We start from the raw sequence: 27806 nt of genomic DNA on the forward strand, positions 1-27806 counted from the left end.
TAAAGGTAAAGGTAAAGGTAAAGGCCCTCCCGTTGATCGTCGATTTGCTCGAGCGGGCCCAGTAACGTCTCCATTGGAGACTTTGTTGTTACTGTGTCTGGCATATCGAATACTCTCGGTAGCTTGCCGGGCTCTCCGAGAGGGGCGGAGGAATCGAACTTGGGTCGGCCATGTTGGCCGCTTGTGCTAGGGGGTAGTAGGCAAAATAAGGTGAGGGACCTTGGGTTTTTTATATTATTGCAAGAGCTACATTATAAGTCTAGCAGCGCTATATAGTTTTCTTTCATGGAAATAAGTTTTTATTTTGAACTTGAAAGGAGAATTTATAGAGATTAACACTGCATTGTAGCACTGTCCTCCCATTGTTCATCAATTTGCTTGAACGGGCACCAGTAGCATCTCCATTGTGAGACTTGTTAATGTGTTTGGCATATCGAATACGCCATGGGGAGCTTGCCAGGCTCTGCTGTGGAGGCAGAATACTCTCGGTAGATTGCTGGGCTCTCCTAGAGGGACGGAGGAATCGAACCTGGCCAGGCCCCTGGCTGGGTAGAGACACTGTCCAGAAGCTGGGTTCCTGGGCAGTGCTGGGGACGGACCCCAGTGATTACCATGCATGTCAGATGCCACATCCCCCCCTCTGTGGACACAGTGGCTCTGCCAAGGGGCTTCCACCAGAAGTGCTGCCGAGCTCGTGAACATGTGGGGTCCTGGGGACTCGGTGTCTCCACAGTCCCTCCCACCCGGGCTCTAGGGCTGGGTTAAGCCGAGTCCCTAACTCAGGACACAGCGTCCTTTTGCTCTCTGTCACTGGGAACAGGGGCCCCTGTGCCCCTGCAATGCTGCCAACGTGTGTCATGCTGTATCCCCGCCAAATGTTTTGTGGTCTCAGTTTTCTGGGTCACATTGGTGTGCTCAGGGGTTGCTCGTGACTCAGTGCTCAGGGGTCCTTTGTGCTGTGGGAATGGGACGGCAGAGTGAGTGCCTGGGGCCGTCCCATCTCTGTGGCCTGAGGGTCACTGTTGCAAGTGCCTCTCTCTCTCTCTCTCTTTCTCTCTCTCTCTCTTCCTGCTTGCCTCTGACCCCCATGGTACCCCGAACCATGCCCAGGCCCTCCCTACACCAGCACCTTACAGAGATTATGTTTTAAAATCTCAGCTAATAGCTCCCATAATATATTGGAAGTATCTTTTCTGGTGATAAAGTCAAAAACTTTAAATTTTTTGGTTGCATACTCAGCAGTATACAGGGGTTCTTAATGAATTATGGGAAAACCATGTGATACTAGGATCAAACATGGGCCTCCTGCATGCAAAGCATGCATTCTGCTTATTGAACAGGCCCCTGTTTAAGTGGCTATGTCTTTTGTTGTTGTTGTTGTTCCTTAAAATCTTTTTTAGAGGGCTGGAGTGATGGTACAGTGGGTAGGGCGTTTGCCTTGAACGTGGCTGACCTGGGTTCAATCACTGGCATCCCATATAGTCCCCCATACTGCCAGGAGTAGTTTGTGGGTGTAGAGCCAGGAGTAACCCCTAAGCATTGCTGGGTATGACCCAAAATGCAAAATAAATAAATACTAAAAAAAATTTTTTTTGAATCTCGACAAAATTTTGATTTGAAATTACAGAAACTGTATAGAAATATTGCAAAAAAAATTCCCATATATTTTCACTCAGATTTCCCAAATGGCAGCACTTGCCACATTTGTCATTTATCTTCTCATGACAGTTTTTTTCTTCCTGAACTTTACCAGTAAATTATGATATAATATCTCCTTTTACCCCCTAAATGCCTCAGTGTATAATTCTTTTGTTGGCAGGTGAAGGAGGGTGCTTTCATTGGTGCTTGAGCAGATGGGGCCATGCAGTGCTGGGGATCAAACACAGAACTTTTATTTACCATGTGAATATTAAGATGCTATATGAATATTATATTCCATATGAATATCAAGGGCTGGAGCGATAGCACAGCGGGTAGGACATTTGCCTTGCACTCGTCTGACCCGGGTTTGTTTCCTCCACCCCTCTCGGAGAGCCCGGCAAGTTACCGAGAGTATCTCGCCCCCACAGCAAAGCCTGGCAAGCTATCCGTGATGTGATTACAAGTCTCACAATTTGTTGTGAGATGTTACTGGTGCCTGCTGGAGCAAATCAATGAACAAAAGAAGGACAGTGCTACAGAGGACATTCAGTTACCATGAATATCAAATATTCAAAATTAACATTGAATATTCAGTATTGCACTGTAGCATTGTCCTCCCGTTGTTCATAGGTTTGCTCGAGTGGGCACCAATAATGTCTCCATTGTGAGATGTGTTACTGGTTTTGGCATATCGAATATGCCACTGGGAGCTTGCCAGGCTCTGCCGTGCGGGCGGGATACTCTCGGTAGCTAGCTGGGCTCTCCAAGAGGGACGGAGGAATTGAACCCGGGTTGGCTGTGTTGTGTATAATCAATCATTTTATGTTCAGTATTATATACCATATATGAATATTAAGATCTTGGAAGAGGGAGTGGTGAGTATAAAAAGCTTGGAGCTGAATTACACTTGAAATATTTATGTAATGTCACAGAGGTTAGTTTTCTCGGAACTGAGTTGGTGAGGGTAGATCTGGGGGCAAAGCAAGTAGGATATTGTAGGTCATAGTGCCAGTTTAGGTTTTACAAAGAAGGAAATGGAAGACAGATTACTTTTGAGCAGAGGATTGATATGGATTAATCTATATTTTGAAGGATGACTGTGCCTGCTGAATTGGGAATCTACAGTAGTGGTCTAAGGTGGGAGTCAGGGAGATGGAGACTGCGTGGTTGAAGCGGAGAATAGAGATAGATAGTTTGGTTTTAAACTGTGTGTAGTTTCTGTAAGAGGTATAGGTCTAGAGGTCTAAATGTTGAACTGCAGATGTTATATAAAGCTGTTAGAATGTGCATGTATTAAGAAAGTAGTAAACCAGTAGTAAAGATGTCTTTATATTTCAGGGGGGATAAGACACATGACTGATGAGATAATAAGAGAACTATGAGTAGAGACTTGAGAGACTTAAGTGAAGAAAATGTTTTAAAAAGAATAGGTTGGAGCATAGATACAGTGGGCAAAGTTGCTTGCCTTGCACATGGCTAACCTGGGTTTGATATCCCCAGCACCTTATATGGTCCCTGGAGCACTGCCAGAAGTGATCCTGAAGCACAGCACCAGGAATAAGCCCTGAGCACTATCCAGTGCAGAGAGAGAAGAGAGAAAGAAAGAGATTATGATCACATGGTTTATAACATAAATTTAAAATACATGGAGAGAAGCAAGGGGAAAGATAAAGGATTGGTTATTTGTCACACTTAGAATGGTGCTGCATACCCCCCCGCCCCCCGGCTCATTCTGATTATAAGGACTGGACCCACATGGAATGTACCCTGAACCAAAGAGACACTTAAAATGAGAGATCCAAGGAGCAAGTATGCCTAGCCATAGCGTCAGCTCTCCAATTAACCTGTGTTTCTTAGACTGAACAAACACTTGGGCCAAAATAGGAATCACAGATGGGCAGCTAAATTAAGACTTTGTGAACGTTGTGTTCTTCATGTCTTTGTTTGCATTTTTAATATATCCTGACTGTTCAATATCTTCTGCACATAGATGTCTGAAACTTGAGTTTTTCTTGATCCTTTTTTCCCTGTGTTTACTATATACATATTTGTATTTACTTTTAAAAAATAGATTTATTTAATTAAAACTTTTTTTTATATTCCCAGTGTTTATTTACTAGTTATGTATACATCGTACACAGAAGTTTGTTTGATCTTTTTCCAATTTTTTTTCCTCTGTAGCAGAATTGAATTTTTGTTTTATTGAGCCACCCCTGGCATTGCTTAGAAAACTACTCCTTGGTCATTGCCTAGGGGAGTCTCCCAGTGAAGCTCCAGGGACTATGCAGTGACCAGGCCTGAACTCAGGCCTTGTTGCATCAGACATGTATTTTGGCCCCCTGAGCTAGAGTGCTCGAGCTGAATATTAGCAGACACGTAATTGAATTTATCATTGAGCTTAGTAACATGAGTGTCTTTGTTCTTGATTGTTGAGAGTTTGTGTACTTTATAGGGAAAGTGAAGATAGTGACAAAATGCAATGTTTTTAAGAAATTGAGTTGGTTGCTCATATGTAAATTTTTTTATTTTATGGGGTTTTTGTTTGTTTTTGGACCACACTTGGTGGTGCTTAGGCCTTACTCTGGGCTCAGTACTCAGGAATCTTCTTTAGAAGGTCTCAGGAGACTGAATATGGTTCCACATAATGCCTTACTTTCTGTACTATCTCCCATTTCTCTCCCCTTATCTTTGGATGAGATTTAAAATTCTTTTAGTGGGTTTTATATTCAGAGGTCTGATGATAGGATGTTAAGTTAAAAAAAATGATAGCTTTTGTGTTTGACATTTCTCCTTTACAGAGAGACAATTAGGATAAATATTAGCAATTTTTATATTGCAAAATAGCAGAAATCCTTGCAGATGTTGTTTGTTCAAAACTTTTTGTTGTTTCTTTTTGGGTCACACCTGGTGATGCTCAGGGGTAAAATTACTCCTTGATTTGCACTTTGGAATTACTCCCGGTGGTGCTCTGAGGACCATATGGTATGTCGGAGATTGAGCCTGGGTCAGCTGCATGCAAGGCGAGCGTCCTACCCACTGTAATAGCTAACCATGCCCATGTTTGTTCAAAGTTACATAGCCAAAACGTGGAGGAATGCATGTCTTCTGATACCCACTGGCAACTTGACTAGGTAATACTTGAAGTGATTTGGAATACCCAATCTTCTAAGAATTAAAGCAATAGTAAGTAAAGTAAAGGCCCTCCCGTTGATCATCGATTTGCTCGAGCGGGCCCAGTGACATCTCCATTGGAGACTTTGTTGTTACTGTGTCTGGCATATCGAATACGTCACGGGGAGCTTGCCAGGCTCTGCTGTGCGGGCGAGATACTCTCGGTAGCTTGCCGGGCTCTCCGAGAGGGGTGGAGGAATCGAACTCGAGTCGGCCATGTTGGCTGCGTGCAAGGCATTTTAATTTTTTTTTCTTAAATACGATTTGTATAGGTTACATGTGCAACTCAGAAGTAAATATTAATTGTGTGGAGATGGAAACATGTTTTATATGATCACCTTTTGAAATTTTTTTTTTAATGTAGGAGTATTGCTATTTATTCAGCCATTGGTTAGGCTGATTGAATTGGGCATGAACTCCACCTTAATTTTTTTTTTCTTTTTTTATAAATTTATTTATTGAATCACCGAGAGAGCAGTTACAAAGGTTTTGGGTTTTAAGTCTCGGTCATACAATAATGAAACACCTGTCCCTTCACCAGTGCCCATTCTCCACCACCAAAAGCCCCAGTATAATCCCTATCCCACACCCTCACCCTACCTGTGGGGCAAATGATTTCCACATTACTCTCTCTCTACTTTGATTTCATTCAATATTTCAACCCCAGATCCACCATTATTATTTGGGATTTTACCCCAACACTCAGATCTGCCGAAAAGTCAACCATAGACAATTTGTTTTCTATTGCTGGTTGTGAATAACATATGATGTCACGTGGCTGCAACTGTGGCTATGCAATTTTGGAATTCCGAAATTTTAACAATTAAATCTGGGGGAATTTCTGCCAAAACCTGCAGGATTCTGAGATTTGTTCTTGAGGCTCTGGGATCATGGACCTTAAGCAGCTTGATCAGGAGCCAGAGAGGCTGTTTGTGGGCAGCAACTCGGGGTCTCATTGGGGTGGGGAGGAAAGAGCTGGCGCCACCCCCATCCCGTGAGGCCCCACGTGTCTCATCACTGTGAGCCCAAACCTGACTATCCAGTGGTCTCTGGAGAATGGCGGCCACTGAGCTGCCAAGGGGCATAGGCCAAAGCAGGAAACCTATTCCCACCTGGGGTAGCCCAGCGCCAGTAACCTACTGTAGGGACCGGACACATTTCTGCCAAAAGCCGTTGAGTTCTGAGATTTGTTTCTGAGTCTCTTGGATCATGGCCATTAAGCAGGTTGATCAGGAGCCAGAGAGGCCATTCATGGGCAGTGACTTGGGGTCTCGTTGGGGCAGGGAGGAAAGGGCTGGCTCCATCCCCATCCCATGAGGTCCCATGTGTCTCGTCACTGCGGGCCCAAACCTGACGTCCAATGGCCTCTGAAGGATGGTGGCCACCGAGCTGCCAAGAGGGAGCACCTTTTCCCTTCTGGGGTGGCCCAGTGCTGGTAACTTACTGTGGGGACTAGACGCGTTTCTGCCAAACGCTGCTGGGTTCCGAGAGCCCGGCAAGCTATGAGAGTATCCCGCCTGCATGGCAGAGCCAGGCAAGCTCCCCGTGAGATGCACTGGCGTTACTCCTGGCTCATGCACTCAGGACTTCTGCTCGGGGGACCATATGGGCTGCTGGAAATCGAATCTGGGTCAGCTACATGCAAGGCAAACACCTTACCGGCTATGGATCCAGCCCTTTGTTGGTTCTTCTAACTTACGAATTATGAATTTTGTAGATGATACCTTCAGAAATTATTTCTGAGATTTGTAGGTGGTTTAATGCTTATGGACACAGTATCCTTGCTTTTAGTAGGTTCCAAAAAAAAAAAAGAATGAAAAGTTTGCTTCCATTTAAAATACGCAAACTCTTGTAATTTACCTTGGTTTCAGTGAATGTTATTGATAGACCCTTGGTAGCTTTGTTGGTAATTGCTTACTTGTTACTGGTGGCAATCAATAATAACTACTCCTAAGATGAAAATAATTGCTTATTTTACGATTTGTGATTTTAGAAAATGTGTACGGCTAGAGAGATGAGTTAATGACTAAACCATGCACCCAGGTGACCTTTGTTCATCCCTGGTGCTGTGTGGTCCTCTAAGCATCATCAGGATTGATCCCTGAGCACTGAGCCAGCAGGAGCCCCTGAGCATTGCCAGATGTGGCTCAATGACAGCAAAACAAAACAAAGTTAACAAAAAGTGTTTCAGTAGTGATGAAGTGAATATTTAGTGTCATTTAAAAAGTTAAAGAGTTTTGATGACTTTGCTTAGCTTGTCAGCTGTAGTTTAGCTCCTTTACAATATTTTCTTTGACATTCTTTTTTGTACTTTTCCAATTATATTAAGGTTTAATTTTATGAAGTCTGAATAGCATAAGAATGACAATAATGATAGCATTTGCTTGAGACCTCTTATGTAAGTCAGTAGCAACAAGCTAACTTTTATTTTTCTGGACATTCTTGTGAAAGGTGGGGCTCCAATGCTACTGGGGGTCCCTGGGACTACTCTGCAAAGCTTAACCTGAAGTGTCGGCCATAAATATTCAGTGCTGTGGGAGTCAATATGGTTCTTGTGGGTGGGGATGGGGTGAGTAGTGGAACTGAGGTAAGAGCCAAATTGAAATATATATTGCATGAATTAAAAACTGTCATATGATGATTAAGCTATTAATGATATTGACTAAATTAATACTGGTACTTAGAAGTTGTTTACTAGTTGTACTTGACTCTCTCTTTTGAATAATTTCTAAATTACTGAATAATTTAACTCAGTATTTATATATTTATAATATTTTAACTCAGTATTTATATATGCATGTTATGTGCATTTATATACACATATATTATGTTAATTACATCTGTGGTGAATGTGAGAAGATACACTCCAGTTTAGGCTATTTTTAAAAGTTTGGTATATGCCTCAATAATGAAAGCTTTTGAGAGATAAATGTCACGTAAGTATTACCCACAGTGTTTTTTCTAATATCCTAAGTTTATTCTAGTTTATTTTTTGTATCCCTTAGACTTTGGTACTAAGACTGTAGTCTATTCTAATATATCTACTACAGTCTTGGTATATATTTGGCTAAAGCATATTAGAATAGTTTATCAGTAGTTGATCTGTAGCTATCTTGAGAGCTAATATAATGTGTTTTAAGAGATAAGAGAAACACCCAAATTCAAAGATAACTAGGGTATATATTGGAACTAGACTTATGCATATAAAGTTGTTTTTCTGAGGAATGTCTTATCATGAGGGGGAATGCTTTCCCTTCTAGAATAAGAAAAAAATTTTTTTTTGTATTTTTCCATCTATACTAAGGTTTAATTGTATGAAGTCTGAGGTTGGTATGTAACTGGAACCACTTAGGAAAAATCTGTTTTTGAGCTGTGATTGGTGTAGTTACCAGGGATTAGTCTTTATTTGAAGTCTTCTGTACTTCAGCATGTTTTTTTAATGGTCTCGGTGATATCTTTCAATGCTTCAGTTCCCGTTCATCATATTCCATTTTTATCACTACTTTTTTGATGTCAGTACATGGCAAATCACAAACAATCTTAGTGTCTTTATACTGAGAAGAATTATTTGGGATGATATATATGTTATCACTTTCAGTGTGGTTGGTTTGTCAGATACTGTGAGTGTTTATCAACACCGGCTCATAGATAGAATTGAGTGCCATTAGTGATGAGAACCTGATCCTACCAGGATAGAGTTATGGTTTACCTGAATTTCAAAGTGATTTGCATCTTGATATCAAATGTATTCTTTGTTTAGCTTTAAATAAAATCTATTTTGATTTTACAGAACTTTTGTAGGATATGGAAGCCCAAACAATAGCTTCAAATATCTTTTATTCCAGATATGTGTATTTAAATTCACAAGGGTTTTTGTGAATTTAAGGGATTAATTGTATGATAATTTTGCTTTTGATAATTAGAAGACAGTTGAAATATGTAATATATCCTACCCGTAAATGCAAAAAACACATTATGCTGTTATCTTTGGTCTTTGTATTCACAAGCATCATGTATTTATGTATATACATATACATATAATGTGACATCGGCTTTCCATGCAGCCAATCTGGGTTCAATCCCTGGCACCTCCAAGCATGGCCAGAAGTAATTGCTGAGCTCAGAGCAGGAGTAACTCCTGAGCATGCCGGGTGTGGTATAAAAATTAAAAAAAAAAACAGTATTAATGTGTTTGTCATTGACAAGTAAAAAAGAGAATGACCCCTTGCTTTCATTCATCTCAGTTATGGGTAAACTTTTAAAGATGATAGAATAATTATAAAGTTTAAATTCTAGCATATACCTAATTGCTAGGGCTGGAGCGATAGCACAGCAGTAGGGCATTTGCCTTGCACGCAGCCAACATGGCCGACCCGAGTTTGATTCCTCCGCCCCTCTCGGAGAGCCCGGCAAGCTACTGAGAGTATATCGCCCGCACGGCAGAGCCTGCAAGCTCCCCGTGATGTATTCGATATGCCAAACACAGTAACAACAAAAAAAAGTCTCCAATGGAGACGTTACTGGGCCCGCTCAAGCAAATAGATGAACAATGGGAGGACAGTGACCTAATTGTTAGAAGTTGGTTCACTCATGAGTGGAACTTAGATTATCTAATTCTTGTCTGAGTGATTTACACTGTTCAATAGACTGAATTTGTTTGTGTCTTTCTATATTCTTCCCCTCCTTTTAAATCTCCTTTTCTGTTAGGTCTAAAATCATTTAAGATAGTAAATTTAAGTATGCACAATATGGTAGTTGATAAAGTATTTTTATAAGACGATTCCATATTTGTTTGACTTAACCATTTAAAGAAGGGCCTGAGGATAGTACAGGTAAGGCGCATGCCAGGAGTGATGCGCCAGCAGAGCCAGGAGTAGGTGTGGTTCTGAAACCAAAAAAATATATTTTAATAAAACAATTTGTTTTCCAGAATTTTTACCTAATTTTCTTTTTGTGTGATTTTTAAAATGAAATAAACACTCTTTAACCACATTTTAATTTTTTTCAGGTTGCTATGGAGTTGATGGAGAGAGTGACTCTATTATGAGTTCAGCTTCTGAAAACTCCACCGAACCTTGGTTTTGTGATGCCTGTAAATGTGGTGTTTCCCCTAGCTGTGAACTGTGCCCCAATCAGGATGGAATTTTCAAGGAGACAGATGCTGGAAGGTCGATGTTGTAATTATATTGCATTAATATGTGTGCTTTGTAATATTTCCGCTTCCAACAGTTCATTTATTTATAATTATCTCAGTTACACCCTTAATTGCTTCTATGACTTTTTAGGCATAGAATAAGTGATCGGGAGAGTACAGATCAAGATGAGGAGAAGAAAAGTACATTTACTGAGTGTTTGTATTTGCTTTTTTACCCATAATTTCATTTATGATCTTAGGATGGGACGGGTGGCATACTATCCTATTTTATAAGTAGAGCACCTGAGGCTCAGATCATTAAATAATTTTAATTGGATCTGGGGCACAAGCTGACGAATACTCAAATTTGAGCCTAGGTTTGTCTGTCTCAGGTATATTATCTATTACACAGAACTCTCATAATATGTAGAAGGGAGAAGTTTAATTTGAAAAATTATTAAGCTATGATAAAGAATAACCATAAGATGGAAGAACCCTAAAGGGTTCTTCTGAGGGAGAGTGTCTAGGGATGGCTGAGCTTGGAAGGCAGACCCCCTTCCTTCAGATTAGGGCTTAGACATTGGTGGAAAAGTTAGACGTTTGTTTGCCTTGGTCAATGCTGATTTCTTATTGTTGGCAAATTGTTGCTGGGCACAGGATAAAGACTAAACTTGAGCACTGGTGTGAAACCTGGAACTTGTGTTCAGTGGGTTGCAGAAAAGTGAAGTTCCGGTTATGCCTGCAAGGTCACCTGAGGGATAGTGCATGTGACTGTAGCAGAAACTGGAGAATAGTTTCTTGTCTGCTGAGACCCTTTTCCTCCCCATTGTCCTCCACTGCTCTCTGAAGAAAATTTTGTATCATTCTCACTCTAACAGAGTTGTGAAAGGGATTTTGTGCATTATTGAGAAATAATATAGATATTTCTCAGGCAGTAAATCGATAGTTGGCATAAAGAACAATGTTCTTTTCACTGTATTCTCTCACGTTTATTACCATATCGGAACAGTTGCAGAATAGAATTAGCATCTTTTATGTTTTCTTTTTTTAAAATTTGATTGGGGGCCACACCTGATGGTGCTCAGGGCTTATTTCTGGCTCTGTACTTAGGGGTGACCCCTAGGCCATGCTCAGGGGACCAGTTAGGGTGCTGCGGATCAAGCCAGGCTGGCTGTATCCAAGGCAAGCTGCCAGCTTGCGTTACTATGTCTCCAACCCTTTCGTGTTTCTGCCCCATCAAGAGACTACCAGCCAGGATGAGTGACTTAAATGAGTAGTTGCTGCCTTTTAGTAAATTTCAGTATTGTCATTTAAGATGTTAGATATTTTAATATGAACAGTAAGTCAACACATACAAAGCATTGCAATCATTTCCTTTTTTTTTTTGCTTTTTGGGTCACACCCAGCAATGCTCAGGGGTTACTCCTGGCTTTGCACTCAGGAATTAACTCCTGGCGGTGCTTGAGGGACCATATGGGATGCTGGGGATCAAACCCAGGTTGGCTGCGTGCAGGGCAAACGCCCTACCCACTGTGCTACCTCTCCGGCACCACAATCATTTTCTATATTTTAATGTAGAAGATAAGGTATATTTTCCTCCAGAAATAAAGGATAGGTTTTTTTTTTTAATGTAGGAGTACTGCTATTTATTCAGCCACTGATTAGCTGATTGAATTGTGCATGAACTCCACCTTAATTTTTTTTTAATTTTTTATAATTTTACTTACTGAATCACCATGAGAGCAGTTACAAAGCTTTCGAGTCTGTCTCGGTCATACAATGAAACACCCGTACCTTCACCAGTGCCCATTCCCATCCCCAACAAACCCAGTATACCCCCATCCCACACCCTCCCCGTACCCATGGGGCAGATGATTTCCACATTACTCTCTCTCTACTTTGATCACATTCAATATTTTGCACCAGACCCAACATTATTATTTGAGATTTTACCCCAACACTCAGATCTGCTGAAAAGGCAACAGTAGACAATGTGTTTTCTGTTGCTGGTTATGAATAACATATGATGTCTCATGGCTGCAGTAGTGGCCGCTCGATTTTGAAATTTCAAAATTTTAACACTTAAATCTGGAGAGATTTCTGCCAAAACCTGCTGGGTTCCAATATTTGCTCCTGAATCTCTGGGATCATGACTGTTAAGCAGCTTGATCAGGAGCCAGAAAGGCCATTTGTGAGCAATGACTTGGGGTCTCGTTGGGGTCGGGAGGACAGGATCAGCTCCACCTCTATCCTGTGAGGCCCAACATGTCTTGTCACTACGATCTCAAACCTGACTGTCCAATGGCCTCTGGAGGATGACAGCCTCCGAGACACTTAAGGGGGAGCAGGTGGAGGGACAACACCCTTTCCCCCATAGGGTGGCCCGGCAACAGTTAACCTACTGCGTGGTCTGAATGCACTTCTGCCAAAAGCCGCTGGGTTTCAAGATTTGTTTCAGAGTCTCTGGGATCATGGCCGTTAAGCAGCTTGAACAGGAGCCAGAGAGGCCGTTCGTGGGCCATGACTTGGGGTCTCCTTGGGACGGAGAGGACAGAACCAGCTCCACCCCAATCCCATGAGGCCCAAAATGTCTCGTCACTGTGGGCCCAAACCTGACTGTCCAATGTCCAATGTCCGAACGGGATTGTTTCTTTCTTGTCACTTCCTTCTCTCTCACTGTTTGCGTATAGGAAAGACATGGACTTTTTGGGTATTGATATTATAGCCTGCAACTTTAGTATGCAAGTTTATTGTTTCTAGGAGTTTTTTGGTTTTTATTTATTTATTTATTTATTTATTGAATCACTGTGGGGAAGTTTACAAAGCTTTCAGGTTTAGGTCTCAGTCATGCAAATATCAAACACATTTCCCTTTACCAATACTTATTTTTTACCACGAAGAACCCCAATAAAACCCCACCCCCCACCCCTCCCAGTCCCTGTGAGGCAGATGAATTCTAGTTAACACTCTATCTGCTTTGATTAGATTCATTGTTTCAATAAAAGATTCACCACTATTATTTAGAGTTTACCACCCCCCACCCCCCCGAGGCTGGAGCGATAGCACAGCGGATAGGGCGTTTGCCTTGCACGCAGCCAACATGACCGACTGAGTTCGATTCCTCCGCCCCTCTCGGAGAGCCCGGCAAGTTACCGAGAGTATCTCGCCCACACGGCATAGCCTGGCAAGCTCCCCGTGATGTATTCGATATGCCAGACACAGTAACAACAAAGTCTCCAATGGAGATGTTACTGGGCTCGCTCGAGCAAATCGATGATCAACGGGAGGACCTTTACTTACTTACTTACTTACCCCCCACCCCCCCCAAATCAGACATGCTGAAGAAGCATTGTGAAGTGATTTGCTTTCTACAGCTGGGTTCAAGAATTAAATGTTGGTTTTGGATTTCTGCTATTTTACTTATTGACCCTGGAAGTATTTCTACTGAAAGTCAGATAGTTAAGAAATTGGTTTCTGTGCTCTGGAGTTGTGGCTGTGCTGGAGAGCCGCTTGTGGGGGGCAACTGGTGGCCTTGGTAGGGTGTGAAGGGCGGACTGAAATGCCCCCCTTCGCATGAGGTTTTAGTCGCCCCCACACCCCCGGCTCATACCTGCTGTTCACAAGGCTCCCAGGCGGCCGTCATCTTTCTTTCCAGAGAGGAAAGGGCGAATGGGCCAACACCCTTTCCCCTCCGGACAGACATGATGGCCTGGATTAACGCATAGTCCGTTCACTTTTCTGCTCCAAGCTGCCGGGTTCTGCATTAAGTCCCTGTGCTTCTGGGGCCGTGGCTGTGCTGGAGAGCCGCTCACGGGGGGCAACTGGTGACCTCAGTAGGGCGTGAAGGACGGACCGGAACGCCCCCCTTCCCATGAGGTTTTAGTCGCCCCCACACCCCAGGCTCATACCTGCTGTCCACAAGGCTCCCATGTGGCCGCCTTCTTTCTTTCCAGAGGGAGGAGGGTGGAAGGGAGCAATACCCTTTCCCCTCCGGGCAGACATGATGGCCTGTATTAACGCATAGTCCTTTCACTTTTCTGCTCCAAGCTGCTGGGTTCTGCATTAAGTCCTTGTGCTTCTGGGGCCGTGGCTGTGCTGGAGAGCCGCTCGTGGGGGGCAACTGGTGACCTCGGTAGGGCGTGAAGGACGGACCGGAACGCCCCCCTTCCCATGAGGTTTTAGTCGCCGCCCCCCGGCTCATACCTGCTGTCCACAAGGCTCCCATGCGGCCGCCATCCTTCTTTCCAGAGAAGAGAGGACGAATGGGGCAACACCCTTTCCCCTCTGGGCAGACATGTTGGCCTGGATTAACGCATAGTCCGTTCACTTTTCTGCTCCAAGCTGCTGGGTTCTGCATTAAGTCCTTGTGTTTCTGGGGCTGTGGCCGTGCTCCAATCTTAACTCTGATTTTCAGGGAGAAACGTTGGGTGGTTTACTTCCCATTGATCACTTTGTATATAGAGAGATGTCGTGCGGCCGCTTACGCGGCCGCTCAGTTTTGAGAAAAAGTCCTAGTTCCCACATACTCGAGCTGTGCTTGTAGAGGCTTCTGGTCACCGGGGTTCCATCTGGGGGAGGCGGGATGCGGTACCTATCCCATCTGGGACTTCCCGATGATCTTGGCTCTTTTTGGAACCTGTTTTTTTTTTTTTTTTCCCTCCGGGAGCTGTGGATCCCGCCCTCCATGTGGCCCTTCTCTTCGGCTGTATGAGTTTTTTGGTTTTTTAAGATTCTCTAAGTATAGTATCATATCGTCTGCAAATAGTGAGTGAGAGCTTCATTTCTTCCTTTCCTACCTGAATGCCCTTAATATCTTTTTCTTGCCTAACTGCTATTGGAAGTACTTCCAGTACTATATTGAAGAGCAGTGGAGAGAGTGGGCATCTTTGTCTTGTCCCTGATCTTAGAGGGAAGGCTCTCAGGGATATTGGCCTGTAGTTTTCTTTTCTTGTGGTGCCTTTGTTTCCTTTTGGTATTAGATATGGGCTTCATAGAAACTGTTTGGGAGAGTTTCTGTTTCTTCAATTTTCTCTAAAAGCTTGAGAAGAACTGGCAGTAGGTCCTCTTTTTATGTTTGGAAAAATTTCTTTGATTTCTATTGTGATATTCTTCCTTCTCATTTCTGATTCGGTTTGTTAGGGTTCTCGCTCTCTCTTTCTTTGTGAGTGTTGCTAGTGGTTTATTTATCTTATTTATTTTCTTGAAGAACCAGCTCTTGATTTCATTGATTTTTCGGATTGTTTGTTTTTGGTTTCCATGTTATTGATTTCTGCTCTAAGTTTTATGATCTCTTTCCTCCTGCTTGATTTGGGCACCTTTTCTTGATCCTTTTCTAAGATCTTGAGCTCTGATGTCAAGTTGTTCATGTGGGCCCTTTCTTCCTTCCTGACAAAAGCTTTCAGAGGTATAAATTTTCCCCTTAACACGGCTTTAGCTGCATCCCATAGGTTCTGGTAGCTAGTGTCTTTATTCCCATTTGCTTCCAGGTATTTTTTGATTTTGTTCTTGACTTTCTTCTTGACCCATTCGTTGTTCAACATTGAGTTGTTTAATTTCCAGGTGTTTGATTTGGTTCTCTTTTCTCTCTCTCTCACTCTCTCTCTCTCTCTCTCTGTGTGTGTGTGTGTGTGTGTGTGTGTGTGTGTGTGTGTGTGTGTGTGTGTGATTATCTTCTATTCTCAGTGCATAGTGGTCTGAAAAGATTGTGGATACTATTTCTATCTTCCTGATTCTATTGAGGTATGTTTTGTGTCCTAGCACATGGTCTATTTTGAAAAATTTTCTGTGTGCACTGGAAAAGAATGTGTATTTTTTCTTTTTGGTGTATAAAGCCCTGTATAGGTCTATAAGCCCTTTCTCTTCTGTTTCTTCTTTCAAAGCCAATGTTTCCTTGTTGAGTTTTGTTTTTTTTGATCTATCCAGAGGTGATAGGGTCATGTTGAAGTCTCTGGCTACCTTTGTGTTGCTAGCAATGTCCTCCTTAAAATCTGTTAGCAGTTATTTTAAATATTTAGCTGTTCCCTCATTAGGTGCATATACATTTAAGAGTGTGATTTATTCCTGTTGTACGTATCCCTTGATGAAGAGAAAATAGCCTTGGCTGTCCCTTCTAATCTTTTTCAACTTGAAATTTATGTTGTTGAATACTAGTATGGCCAACCCAGCTTTTTTGAGGGAGCTGTTTGCTTGCAGGATTGTTTTTTATCCTTTAACTTTGAGTCTGTGTTTGCTCTGACTGTTGAGATGAGCTTCTTGTAGGCAGCAGAATGTTGGGTTCTGTCTCTGAATCCATTTTGCCACTGTGTGCCTCTTAATTGGTAAATTTAGACAGTTGACATTGACAGAGATTATTGTTATGGGGTTTTGTGTCATCTTTCTGTAAGGGTCTGTTGTGGTTGTAGGGTTTGTCTTGTCTTATAGTAGCCACTTTAGCCCTTCTTTTAGCTTTGGTTTTGAATCTATGAAGTTTCAGAGCTGCTGTTTATCTAGAAAATAGTGTACCGTTCCTTTGAGTTTGAGTAAGAGTTTAGTCGGATAGAGTATTCTTGGTGAAGCATTCATTTCAGTGAGTTTTTTCACTATATCCCACCATTGCTTTCAGGCTTGGAAGGTTTCCTCTGATAGGTCTGCTGTGAATCTAAGGGGTGCTCCTTTGTATTTGATTTCCTTCTTTGACCTTGCTGCTTGCAGTATTGTGTCTCTATCTGCGGCATCCATCATTCTAACTATGATATGTCTTGGAGTGTTTTTATTAGGGTCTCTTTTAGCTGGCACCCTTCAGGCTCCTTGAATCTGAATGACTGCATTGTCCAGCTCTGGGAACTTTTCAGCAATGATTTGTTTAATCATGGCTTTTTCATTGGGATTGTTTTCCTGACCTTTTGGTACTCCAATGATTCTAATGTTGTTCCTCTTGGAATCATCTCCTAGGACTCTGATTCGCTCTAGAATTATTTTGAGGTCTCTTTCCATTGTTTATTGTTGCCTGTTGGCTTGGTGCAGCTGATCTTCCAGCTCACTTATTCTGTCTTCAGCTGTGGTCATTTTACTGTTGCGGGCACAGACTGTGTTTTTTATTTCACCTACGGAATCTTTTATTTGTGACATTTTGGTGCATAGTTTTCCAATTTCTGCTCTCATTTCTTCCCGTAATTTCTTGATTGTTTCTCTCATATTACTGGATATCTGTGTCACTGTTTCATTGAGTTCATTGAACATCTTCATGACTTCATATATGAATTCTTAGAGAGATCCTTTAGGTGAGTAGCACCTACTGAGGTTTCTGGACTCTTCATTGTTCTCTTCATGTGGTGGAAATTTGTGTTGTTTCTTCATGTTGGTGTGGAGGTATGGAGACTGAGATGTTACACGAGATTACTGGATATGAGTAAACTGCTTGTGGCCCAAAATTAGGCCACACCCATTTCTACAGAGATTACGCCCACTTCTTCAGAGGCCATGCCCCTACGGGTACCTGGTGTGTGGGTGGGTACTAGCTGGGAGGGGAAGAAGACTGGCACAGCTTTGCAGATGGAAAGGAGGCTCAGGGATGCTGTTGTCCAAGAGTCCTAGAGGACTCCTGGGGCACTTGCGCAGAAAAAGCCAAGTCCCCGCTTCCAATACTGGAGGATTAGATGACCGGGCAGGGGAAGAAGACCTGCACAGCGTTGGGGATGAAGGGTGATTGTTATGTTTTTTGGATGGGGAGGTGTAAGGCACTGGGCATGGAACCTAGGGCTTCTTACATGCCAAGCATGCCCTTTACCACAGATCTTTGTCCCTGGCCCCCAAAATGGAACTGTTTTTGAAACTGACTAATATCACATAGCCTGATTACTTGTTTTCCCCTTCTGTTTCTGGTGGAAGCCACATGTTCTACATGAAATGATGTGACTTAACATAAGAAAGCCATCAAAACATTCTTTTTTTTTTTTTTTTGCTTTTTGGGGGTCACACGTGGTGCTGCACAGGGGTTACTCCTGGCTCTGCACTCAGAAATTACCACTGGTGGTGCTCAGGGGACCATATGGGATGCTTGAAATCAAACCTGGGTAAAATCTACCTGCTGTAGTGTTGCTCCAGCCCCCTTCAAAACATTCTTTTTATTTTTTTAATTTAATTGAATTTTTTAAAATTTATTAATTGAATCACCATGAGAAAAGTTACAAAGCTTTCAGGTTTAAGCCTTGGTCATACAATGATCAAACACCCATCCCTTCAGCAGTGCTTATTTTCCAGCACAAGGAATCCCCATATATCCCCACATTCCACCCCTCCCGATGCCTGTGATGCAGATGATTTCCACTTAACTCTCGCTCTCTCTGCTTTGATTACATTCATTATTTTGGCAAAAAATGCACCATTATTATTTGGAATTTTCCCCCAACAATCAGACCTGCTGAAAAGGCATTGTGCATTAATTTTTTTTATTGCTGGTTATGAAGACCATTGCGGCCGCGTGATATTGGATATCTGATATTTTACTAATTAAGTCTGGAGGGATTTCTGCCAAAAGCTGCATAGTTCTGAGATTGGTTTGTGTGCCTTTGGGGCTATGGCCATGCCGGAGAGCCACTCGTGGGGGGCAGCTTGTGGTCTCTGTGGGGCGTGAAGGACGTGCCAGTTCCGCCCCCCATCCCATGAGGCCGCAGTTACCCCATTCCCCATAAAAATATTTTTTTCATTAATTTTTAATTTTAATTTTAAAGAACAATTTACTCTCTTAGATGGTCTTATACAATTGATTGTGGAGTATGTAATCCATACTCAATACTTAAATATAGTGTGCCAGACATGATGCTGCAAGCATTTCACATTATGCTATTATATCTTTGAAATTGCTTATGTAGCACTCTGTGCCTTGTAGACATAGCATTTGATTGCTAAAAACAAATGAAAATAACGTTTTGGAAGTAACTTTGTTTTATGTGTTGTTAAATACATGACATTTAAAAATATTTTGATTGATTAATGTAGTTCTCTTTCTGAAATGAAATTTTTGAGAAGTAACTTTCTATTTAGTGTTTTTCATTGAAATATGTGGGTTTAAAAGAACCCACTGATAATTTCTATGAGAGAATTATAACTCTGACTCTTGTTTTCTTGGTGGCTTTGTGTGTTTTCTGCTCTTTGCTTTTTGCTCTTTTTTCCCAATCAACATGTGTCATAGCTCTAAGTAAAATGCATGGTAAAGCAGTAAGGAAGATTATTCCTTTCTGATTGCACCATTTGTCTTAATTACAAAATATTACAACATATACAACTAGAAAAATGAATTAAAAATACTATTCTTATAGTTATATAAGAAAAAAAGGATCAAAGTTATCTTCATCATTTGGTAGGTTTTTTAGTAAAGACCGAAGTTTATATCCTCATGTGAATGGTTGGGGGAATTATATACTTGTTGGCCACTGTAAAATAGCAGTTAAAATCAGTAGTACTTGTGTCACTTGAAGTAAAACATTTTAAGCAGGTCAGTGTGAAGCAAGCAGTCAACTGTTGGGTTTATCAAATATAAACTCTGACAGAGTACAGCGGCTTTTAATACGCCAGTGGAGCATGAAAAACCTCTGTAAATTAAATTGAGAAAGCGTCTGTTTTTTGAAGATGTGTATCTTTATATTGAACTCCACTTGATGCATTCGGAAGGTTGAAATAGAACATTCTATCAAGAAAATCTCAAAACCTTCGGTTTTCTTCTCTAGAAAAAAATAATTTTTACCGATTTTTAACTTTTTCCCATTATCTCTAAAATGATTCTTAGGCTTATTCCTAAAAATTCATAGTATTTCAGAACACAGAACTTTGTAGAAATCATAATTCCATGGACTATGATAAAGCAGAATATGCAGCTAATATATTCACAAGGTTAAGAGAGAGTTGCCATCTGATTTTTACGCTAAGTGTTTTGCAGTTTTCAAAATCTAGCGGTACTGAAATGTTCAGAACAGTTTTTATTTTATATTTTGGTTTCTGGGCCACATTCAGCAGTGCTCAGGCTTCCTGGTTCTGTACACAGGGATCCCTGCTGTGCTTGCAAGACTGTGTGTGTGGTGTCAGAATTCTAACCAGAATTATAGCCAGAGCAGCCACATTCGAAGCAGGTGCCTTAATTATTAGCTCTCCCTCTGGTCCTTGGAGCAGTTTGTAAATACAGAATTAGAGTCAACCATTATTTCTTCTTTTTACCCTCCCAATATTATTGAAACTTCAAACTTTTTTTTTTTAATATTTTAGCATCACTAAGACACTAAAATTACTGCATGTGTGTTACTGGTTACTGTGGTGAGCTAATGAATTGCATGAATTATTCCTTGATGTTGTTTAACTGTTCTGTATAGCCCTCTCACAGTTTGTACATGGGAAAAAAGGAAGTCATGATGCATAACAACAAGCAAGAATCTTACCTGATTACTGCAGAGTTTCTTTTCAGTTAATTCATATCCTAATTCTTAGAGTGTAGAAAATAGTGAATGTGAATATTTTTTCATGCATGTGAAACTGATACTTTGTTTCATTGGAAAAGTGATTTAGTGCAAATATACGAGAAAAATGAAAGTGCAAAGTGTGATAAAAATTTTGGGGATGGGGCATGTCCAGTGGTGCTCAGGGCTTACTCTTAGTTCAGTGCTCAGGGATCACTCCTGGTGGTAATTGGGGGCCAATTTGGGATGCCAGAGGTACAGCCCCAGTTGACTGCATGCAAAGCAATATTTACTGTACTATTATTTCAGCCCATAGTGATAATAATTTTAAGTGAAAGGCACCTGTAGTTAAATCTCAACATTGGCCAAGCTTCTGGAAAGTATTACTTAATGATTTTTTCTGGAGCTAAATGATATTCTGCAGGTGTTAACATATTCTTCAGTTATGTGTCTGAGATTTTGATGTCTGACCATAAACCTTTTTCAGTAGTTGTTTAGATGGCTTATATTTTATATTTATGGGCTTTTTTTTTTTTAATTTATTTATTGAATCACTGTGGGAAAGGTTACAAAGCTTTCAGGTTTATGTCTCAGTCATGCAAATATCAAACACATTTCCCTTTACCAATACTTATTTTTTACCATGAAGAACCCCAATAAAACCCCACCCCCCACCCCTTCCCGTCCCTGTGAAGCAGATGAATTCTAGTTAACACTCTATCTGCTTTGATTAGATTCATTGTTTCAATAAAAGATTCACCACTATTATTTAGAGTTTACCCCCCCCCCCCCCCCCCAAATCAGACATGCTGAAAAAGCATTGTGAAGTGATTTGCTTTCTACGGCTGGGTTCAAGAATTAAATGTTGGTTTTGGATTTCTGCTCTTTTACCTATTGACCCTGGAAGTATTTCTACTGAAAGTCAGATAGTTAAGAAATTGGTTTCTGTGTTCTGGAGTCCTGGCCGTGCTGGAGAGCCGCTCGCGGGGGGCAACCGGTGGCCTCGGTAGGGCGTGAAGGGCGGACCGAAATGCCCCCCTTCCCATGAGGTTTTAGTCGCCCCCACACTCCCGGCTCATACCTGCTGTCCACAAGGCTCCCATGTGGCCGCCATCTTTCTTTCCAGAGAGGAGAGGGCGAATGGGGCAACACCCTTTCCCCTCCGGCAGACTTGATGGCCTGGATCAATGCAGAGTCTGTTCACTTTTCTGCTCCAAGCTGCTGGGTTCTGCATTAAGTCCTTGTGCTTCTGGGGCCGTGGCCGTGCTGGAGAGCCGCTCGTGGGGGGCAACTGGTGACCTCGGTAGGGCGTGAAGGACGGACCAGAACGCCCCCCTTCCCATGAGGTTTTAGTCGCCCCCACACCCCCGGCTCATACCTGCTGTCCACAAGGCTCCCATGTGGCCGCCATCTTTCTTTCCAGAGGGAGGAGGGCGGAAGGGAGCAACACCCTTTCCATTTATGGGCTTTTTTATGAAAGAGTTTTAAAGGAAAATTGTGTCTACTTTTCTTATAGATGGGTTCACATTGTTTGTGCCCTATATGTTCCTGGAGTAGCCTTTGGAGATATTGACAAATTACGACCAGTAACACTAACAGAAATGAACTATTCCAAATATGGTGCCAAGGTGAGAGAAAATGTTTTTGATTGTATGAAACAGTAAATTTTGATTTGTTGATGTACATTTTAAAAAGCTAATATTGTTGAATGATACTAGTAATACTTATTACTAATTGTGCTATTTCTAGAGCATTTAGTACTAAAATTTTTCTTTTCAAGAGTGATTTATACAGAAAACCTAGAATGTATAAATTCTTCCATGTATTCTTAATTTTGAATCCCCAGTGAGGTGAAGAGGTAATTGATAATAATTTGTTTCCTTAGCATACAGCATGCTGCTTAGTATATACTGATTTTTCAGATCCATGCTTCTTCCCCCCGCTTTTTTTTTCCATAGAACCAACGCTTATTTTTGATTAGCTGGATTATATAGAAATTAAATTTCTAGCTTTTATTTTGAAGTGGAGGCTTACCAAAATTATGAGAAAGAGTTCTAAGAAGCATTTGTTATTTACTTGTTATTATTCAGGTTTCAAGGTCTGACTTTTTCTTTCTGAAGACACAATCTGCCTAGCTCACAGTTTCACACCTCCCTCCCCAACACCCCCCCTCATACACTCACTTCCTCCACCCCTACTCTCTTTTTCTCCCCTCCCCCTCCCCCTTTCCCCTTCCCCTCCACCCCTACCCCCACCTCATGCTAGCATGAATCCAGAGGCAGGCAGTAGTAGCTTCAGTGCAACTGTGGGGTGGCTTTTGTTTATTTTGTATGGAGAAGGTAGATTTCTAGTGGGAATGGTAAGTAATTTTGAATGTTTTGAATAGTATCAATAACATTATAGATGGGTGGAAAACTTACAGATTTCTGGAAAATTCTGACATTGGTAGTTCAGAAATTTGAAATTCAATTTCTGGATGTTACATCTGTTTCTTCATGGAGCTGTCACCCACCTTATTTGTTGACTGCCCAGTCTGCTATTCTCCACGCTCTTTTGAATGTTCTTGGGCAGTTAACTTTTATTGAGGTATCTACACCTTCCTCTTCCAGAATTAGCTATAGCACCTAAAAGAAAAATAAGCCCAAGTATTTAATTTACTTTTCTGGTGTTTTGGTAATTTTACAGTATATTGTCCCTCTTCGATGCCTTGGAGCTGCAGTTATAAAAAAGTTCATATTCTCCTAGTTGAGTGACAGTAATACAAATAGTGAATAAAAAGTTTAAGAAGCCCCGGTCTCCAGGAGCTGCCCAACTTATATTCTGCTATACTTTTATTAATTTTATATAAAAGCTAATGTGGATGTGTGCGCGCGCACACACACACACACACACACACACACATACATTTTACTCTATTTCACAAAATCATTCAAAATAAAAGCAATCATAATGGAAATATCGGCTGGGAATAATACAATTAATGATTCTTCAGTCTAGAGGTATCTGCTGACTTTACTTATTGGTGTATATAATGCCATATTTACATTTAAAATGTATTCCTATTTGAAAATGACTAAAGCGGCAACTTCTATTTCTAAGTAATAGTGTTCCCAGGACCTAGTCCTTGGTAATATTACCCTCAGTATATCACCGGATTTTTGGCTTTATTTACAGAGGATCAGTTTTTTTCACATAAAATCTTATTTTGCCTCGACTGTTTCTTGTATTAACAGATTATTGCCTCTCAATTTGTGTTTGTGGAAGTTCTGTGTTAAATGGAGTCTGTGATCTGCAACTATTTTCACTGAGAAAATGTTATTCTATTGCAGGAGTGTAGCTTCTGTGAAGACCCTCGTTTTGCAAGAACAGGAGTTTGTATCAGCTGTGATGCAGGGATGTGCAGAGCTTATTTCCATGTGACCTGTGCCCAGAAGGAAGGTCTGCTTTCAGAGGCAGCTGCTGAAGAGGTAGATGGGACTTCATTTTTATTCATCTATTAATTTATTTTCTGGGGTCCTCTCCTGCAGGAACCTGGGAAACACCCCCTTAAATACTTAGTCTATTAGTTGTGCTAGGCCTGACGGTTAGGGCTAGTGATGTGGTGCTGTGGGTCACCATGCCTGTAACGTTTTGTGTTTTTCTTTTTTGGGGGGCACATTCCACGATGCTCAGGGGTTACTATTGGCTCTACACTCAGGAATCACTCCTGGAGGTACTCAGGGGACCTTATAGGATGCCTTGGGATCGAACCTAGATCAGCTGTGTACAAGGCAAGTACTGTACTGTACCTGCTGTACTAGCTCTCCGGCCCCAGGCCTATAGGTCTTAATTTTAACCCAGAGATTGTGAATATTTTTGTAAAACTTCTTGTGATTCAGTGTTGCCTATAATGGAAATGTGTTGTAGGAGAAACTTTATTTTGTATTTAACGATTTTGCCTAGCTCTGTGGTCTAAAACTTGAGTAAACAAGTATAAGAGTTTTTTAGTCTTAAAGCTAGAGATTTAGAAAATGTTAAAATTTTGATAGTGAGATCTGACATATGAAATGGAACATAATTTAATGTTTTTCAAAGCATGAAAATGTGTGTGTATAATTTTTGTGTGTATTTTTTTTACAAGAATGAAGTTGTACATAGGTATCTTGCTTTGTTTCTTAATAAAATCATTATCCTGATGTAGTAAATTTGCCCACCAAAGCAATAAATGGTAATAATATTGTAACCATGTTGCCTAAACTATAAAAAACAAAGACAAAAACAAAAAAACATTACCCTGCCCTTAATATCTGTATTTTTATCTTCTTGAGTTACTTTTCTTGTTTTTACACCTGCCCCCTGCCCAGTTACTTCCTGTCAGCCTCTTCTTTTTCCCTCTATTATTTCTATATAAATCCGGGTCAGAGGGGTTAGATACATTTCCCCCTACTCAGATCCCCTTCACAATCCTTTTTAGAGAACTAGCTTTCTAGCTGGCAGCTGCCAGTCAGCAGTCACTAGGAGATACTGATGACCTGAATGAAGAGATTAGTGATGTTTAAACTGTTTGAGTCTTCGAAGGGTGACCAGGAAAAATAAAAGGCTATACTCTGAGAATGTTTTATGAATTGAATTATGGAGATAGTGCAGAGTCTAGGAATAGTCATACATAGCAATTAGGTGACAGAAGTCAAAGAAGACCGATTAAAGCGTTATAATTGAAATTCATGTGCTATGTTCTCAGTTCTATATTGTATTTAGTTCTTCTGGTTTCAATACACTTTTTATTCTGTTACAATTTTAAATATAATTTAAAACATTTTGTTTTGAGGTTGGTTTTTTTTTTTTTACAGAAGTGTTTGTATTTTAGGGGGAATGATTTTATATCTTTGTGGAATACATGTTACCACACTCTCCACCACCTCAGCACCAGGATCTCTCCACTACGGTCCACTGACCCTCCTGTTCTTGGCCATTCTCCCTCCCTCCTCTTCTGGGAACTTGAGCTTTCTGTGGTTTTGAGTAGACTTTGTCTATTCCTTTACTTGATTTCTTTATATCCTACATATGAGAGAGATCATCTTATACTTATCATTTTCCTTGCTTATTTTCCCTCGCTTGACTCCCTACAGTTTTGTCTGTTGTTGCAAAAAGGCAAATATTACCTTGAATGGGAGAAAATACTCACATGCTATACATTTGATAAAGAGTTAATATCCCAAGATAAATAGGGATCTCGAGATACAATGAGAAAGCAAACAACTAGGACCAGAGAGATTATTCAAAAAGCTGGAGAACATGACTGTGTACATAGGAGCTTCAGATTTGGTCCCCGGAACCACATGCTCACCCAAGCCCCAAGTCAAGAGCAATCCCTGTACCTGCCAGATGTGCCTTTTTACTCTGCAGAACATAATACGTCACCAGTCACCAGGATTTAAAACATGCCATGAAGGAATTAGCTGTGTCCATGTATTAATGCAATCATCTTACCTACTTTTTTATATTTTCTTTATATCCACATGAAGTAATTAATAATAAGTTCATTTTAATGATGAGTTAACAGAGATCCTGAAATGTCTAGCAACTTGTTTGCAACTGTGGAAGCTGTAAATAGTGAAGCCAAGATTTGTTTGTAGGTTTATACATTTCCAAATTCTGTGATCTTATCAACAATGCTGTTTACTATGGCATCTATGTATATCATGTTACAAAATTTATATATATGTATAGATATACTTTCACTGTCCTCCCTTTGTTCATCGATTTGCTCGAGTGGGCACCAGTAATGTTTCCATTGTGACACTTGTTATTGTGTTTGGCATATTGAATATGTCACAGGTAGCTTGTCAGGCTTTGCCGTGTGGGCGAGATACTCTCGGTAGCTTGCTGGGCCCTCCGAGAGGGATGGAAGAATCAAACCTGGGTCGGCCAGGTCGGCTGCATGCAAGGCATATGCCTTACCCTCTGTGCTATCACTCTCACCCGTATAGATATACATATAAATTTATATAGCAGTATTAAGAAAGCCTTCTAATTAAAAACTATAGCAAATTCTATTCTATTTTGTCATTCTACTCTAATATTTCTTTTTAGGATTACCATTTCTCTTTGGATTATGAGATCTGATTTTATTAACATAATCTTGCCTTTTACTCTTAGATAAGACATAATATAGCTAAAATACTGTATGACTGAAATCTAATTATGAGTAACTTTGTAAGGGTCTATCTCAGTGATTCAATTAAAAGGTAAAAAAATAAATAAAATAAAAAGATCTTAAAAAAAACATAAATATTGCTAGATAGTGTTTTATTTTCTCTCCTTGGAACAAACCCAAAGAATAAATAGTCATTTTATTGACAGTCAAAATATAGGACCAGTGTGACTGTGTGTGGGAGGTGTGTGTGTGTGTTGTGTGTGTGTATGTGTGTGTTTGTGTCTCCTAACTGGTACTGGTAAGTTAAATTCTCCATGGATTATATTATTTAGAGAGATATTACTACTTTATTTTTGACTAATTTTTAGAGGGACCTATCCAACAGTGCTTGGGATTCTAGAGGTTACTGTCAGCAGTACTAAGTCTGGCTTTGTGAATCTGATGGTCCTATGTCACAGCCCGGAAGAGTCCTGTGCTGCTCAAGCCCAGTGATAGTCTGAGACCACCAGAACAATACCCAGTGTTGCTGAAAGTGGACTATACTGTGCTCTGTGCTCTGAGCTGTCTCCTTGTCCACACAATACTCTTCAGCTATATAGATACAAATTATTTCTGTCTTCATTGGGATAAATGTCCAATTTTGGCACCCTACTTTTTTGTTTTGCCTTTGAACCATACTTGGTGATACTTGAGGTTACTCCTGGCTCTGTTCGTGGTCACTCTACACAGTGCTCCAGGGACCATGACTGTGAGGAATCAAACCCAGGCCTTCTGCTTGAAATGCATATGATCAGTCCTTTGTTATCTCTCTAACCCCTGTACCCTAATTTTTTTTTGGTTAGGGGTTGAGGGATATGTTCTCATTAAGCTAATACCATGATGTTAGAGAGCTCTGTTTTCATTTGAAGTTATAGGACTATATTTAAGGAAGATACCTTAATTTTATTACTGACAAGGCCTGGCATTCCTAATCTATTTGTGTCCTGGGCAGAATCTATTTTTTTCTAACCAGTTAGAAATGCCTGCACTGCCCCAACTTCCATTCAAAACCTCAATCTAGCCCATACTTTATTATGTATTTTCTGATGTTGCAGTTTCATAGTATTGATCTACATATTCATAATTTTAATTACTTTAATGCCGCATTCGCGGCTGTGCGACATCTTATTATGACGTCTTATTATCTCATTCCTACTTTGGACAAACTGGCAGGCTACCGAATGTAACCTGCCCACACGACAGAGTCTGGCAAACTCCCCGTGGCGTACCCAATATGCCAGTAACAATGTATACCAGTAAC

General features: G+C 40.9%; 1 protein-coding gene across 2 annotated transcripts in view; it reads left to right on the forward strand.

The window, feature by feature from the left end:
- PHF14 (PHD finger protein 14) overlaps positions 1–27806 on the forward strand; it is a 167474-nt gene that overhangs the window by 19640 nt on the left and 120028 nt on the right. For both annotated transcript variants that reach the window (XM_056118060.1, XM_056118061.1), the window contains exons 5-7: positions 9821–9980; positions 21887–21998; positions 23700–23837. In XM_056118060.1, the coding sequence (XP_055974035.1) occupies positions 9821–9980; positions 21887–21998; positions 23700–23837 (410 nt within the window). The remainder of the gene's footprint in view (positions 1–9820; positions 9981–21886; positions 21999–23699; positions 23838–27806) is intronic.

Source organism: Sorex fumeus, unplaced genomic scaffold (assembly GCF_029834395.1).
Source record: "Sorex fumeus unplaced genomic scaffold, SorFum_2.1 ptg000037l, whole genome shotgun sequence".
In the NCBI taxonomy this organism is placed as follows: Eukaryota; Metazoa; Chordata; class Mammalia; order Eulipotyphla; family Soricidae; genus Sorex; species Sorex fumeus.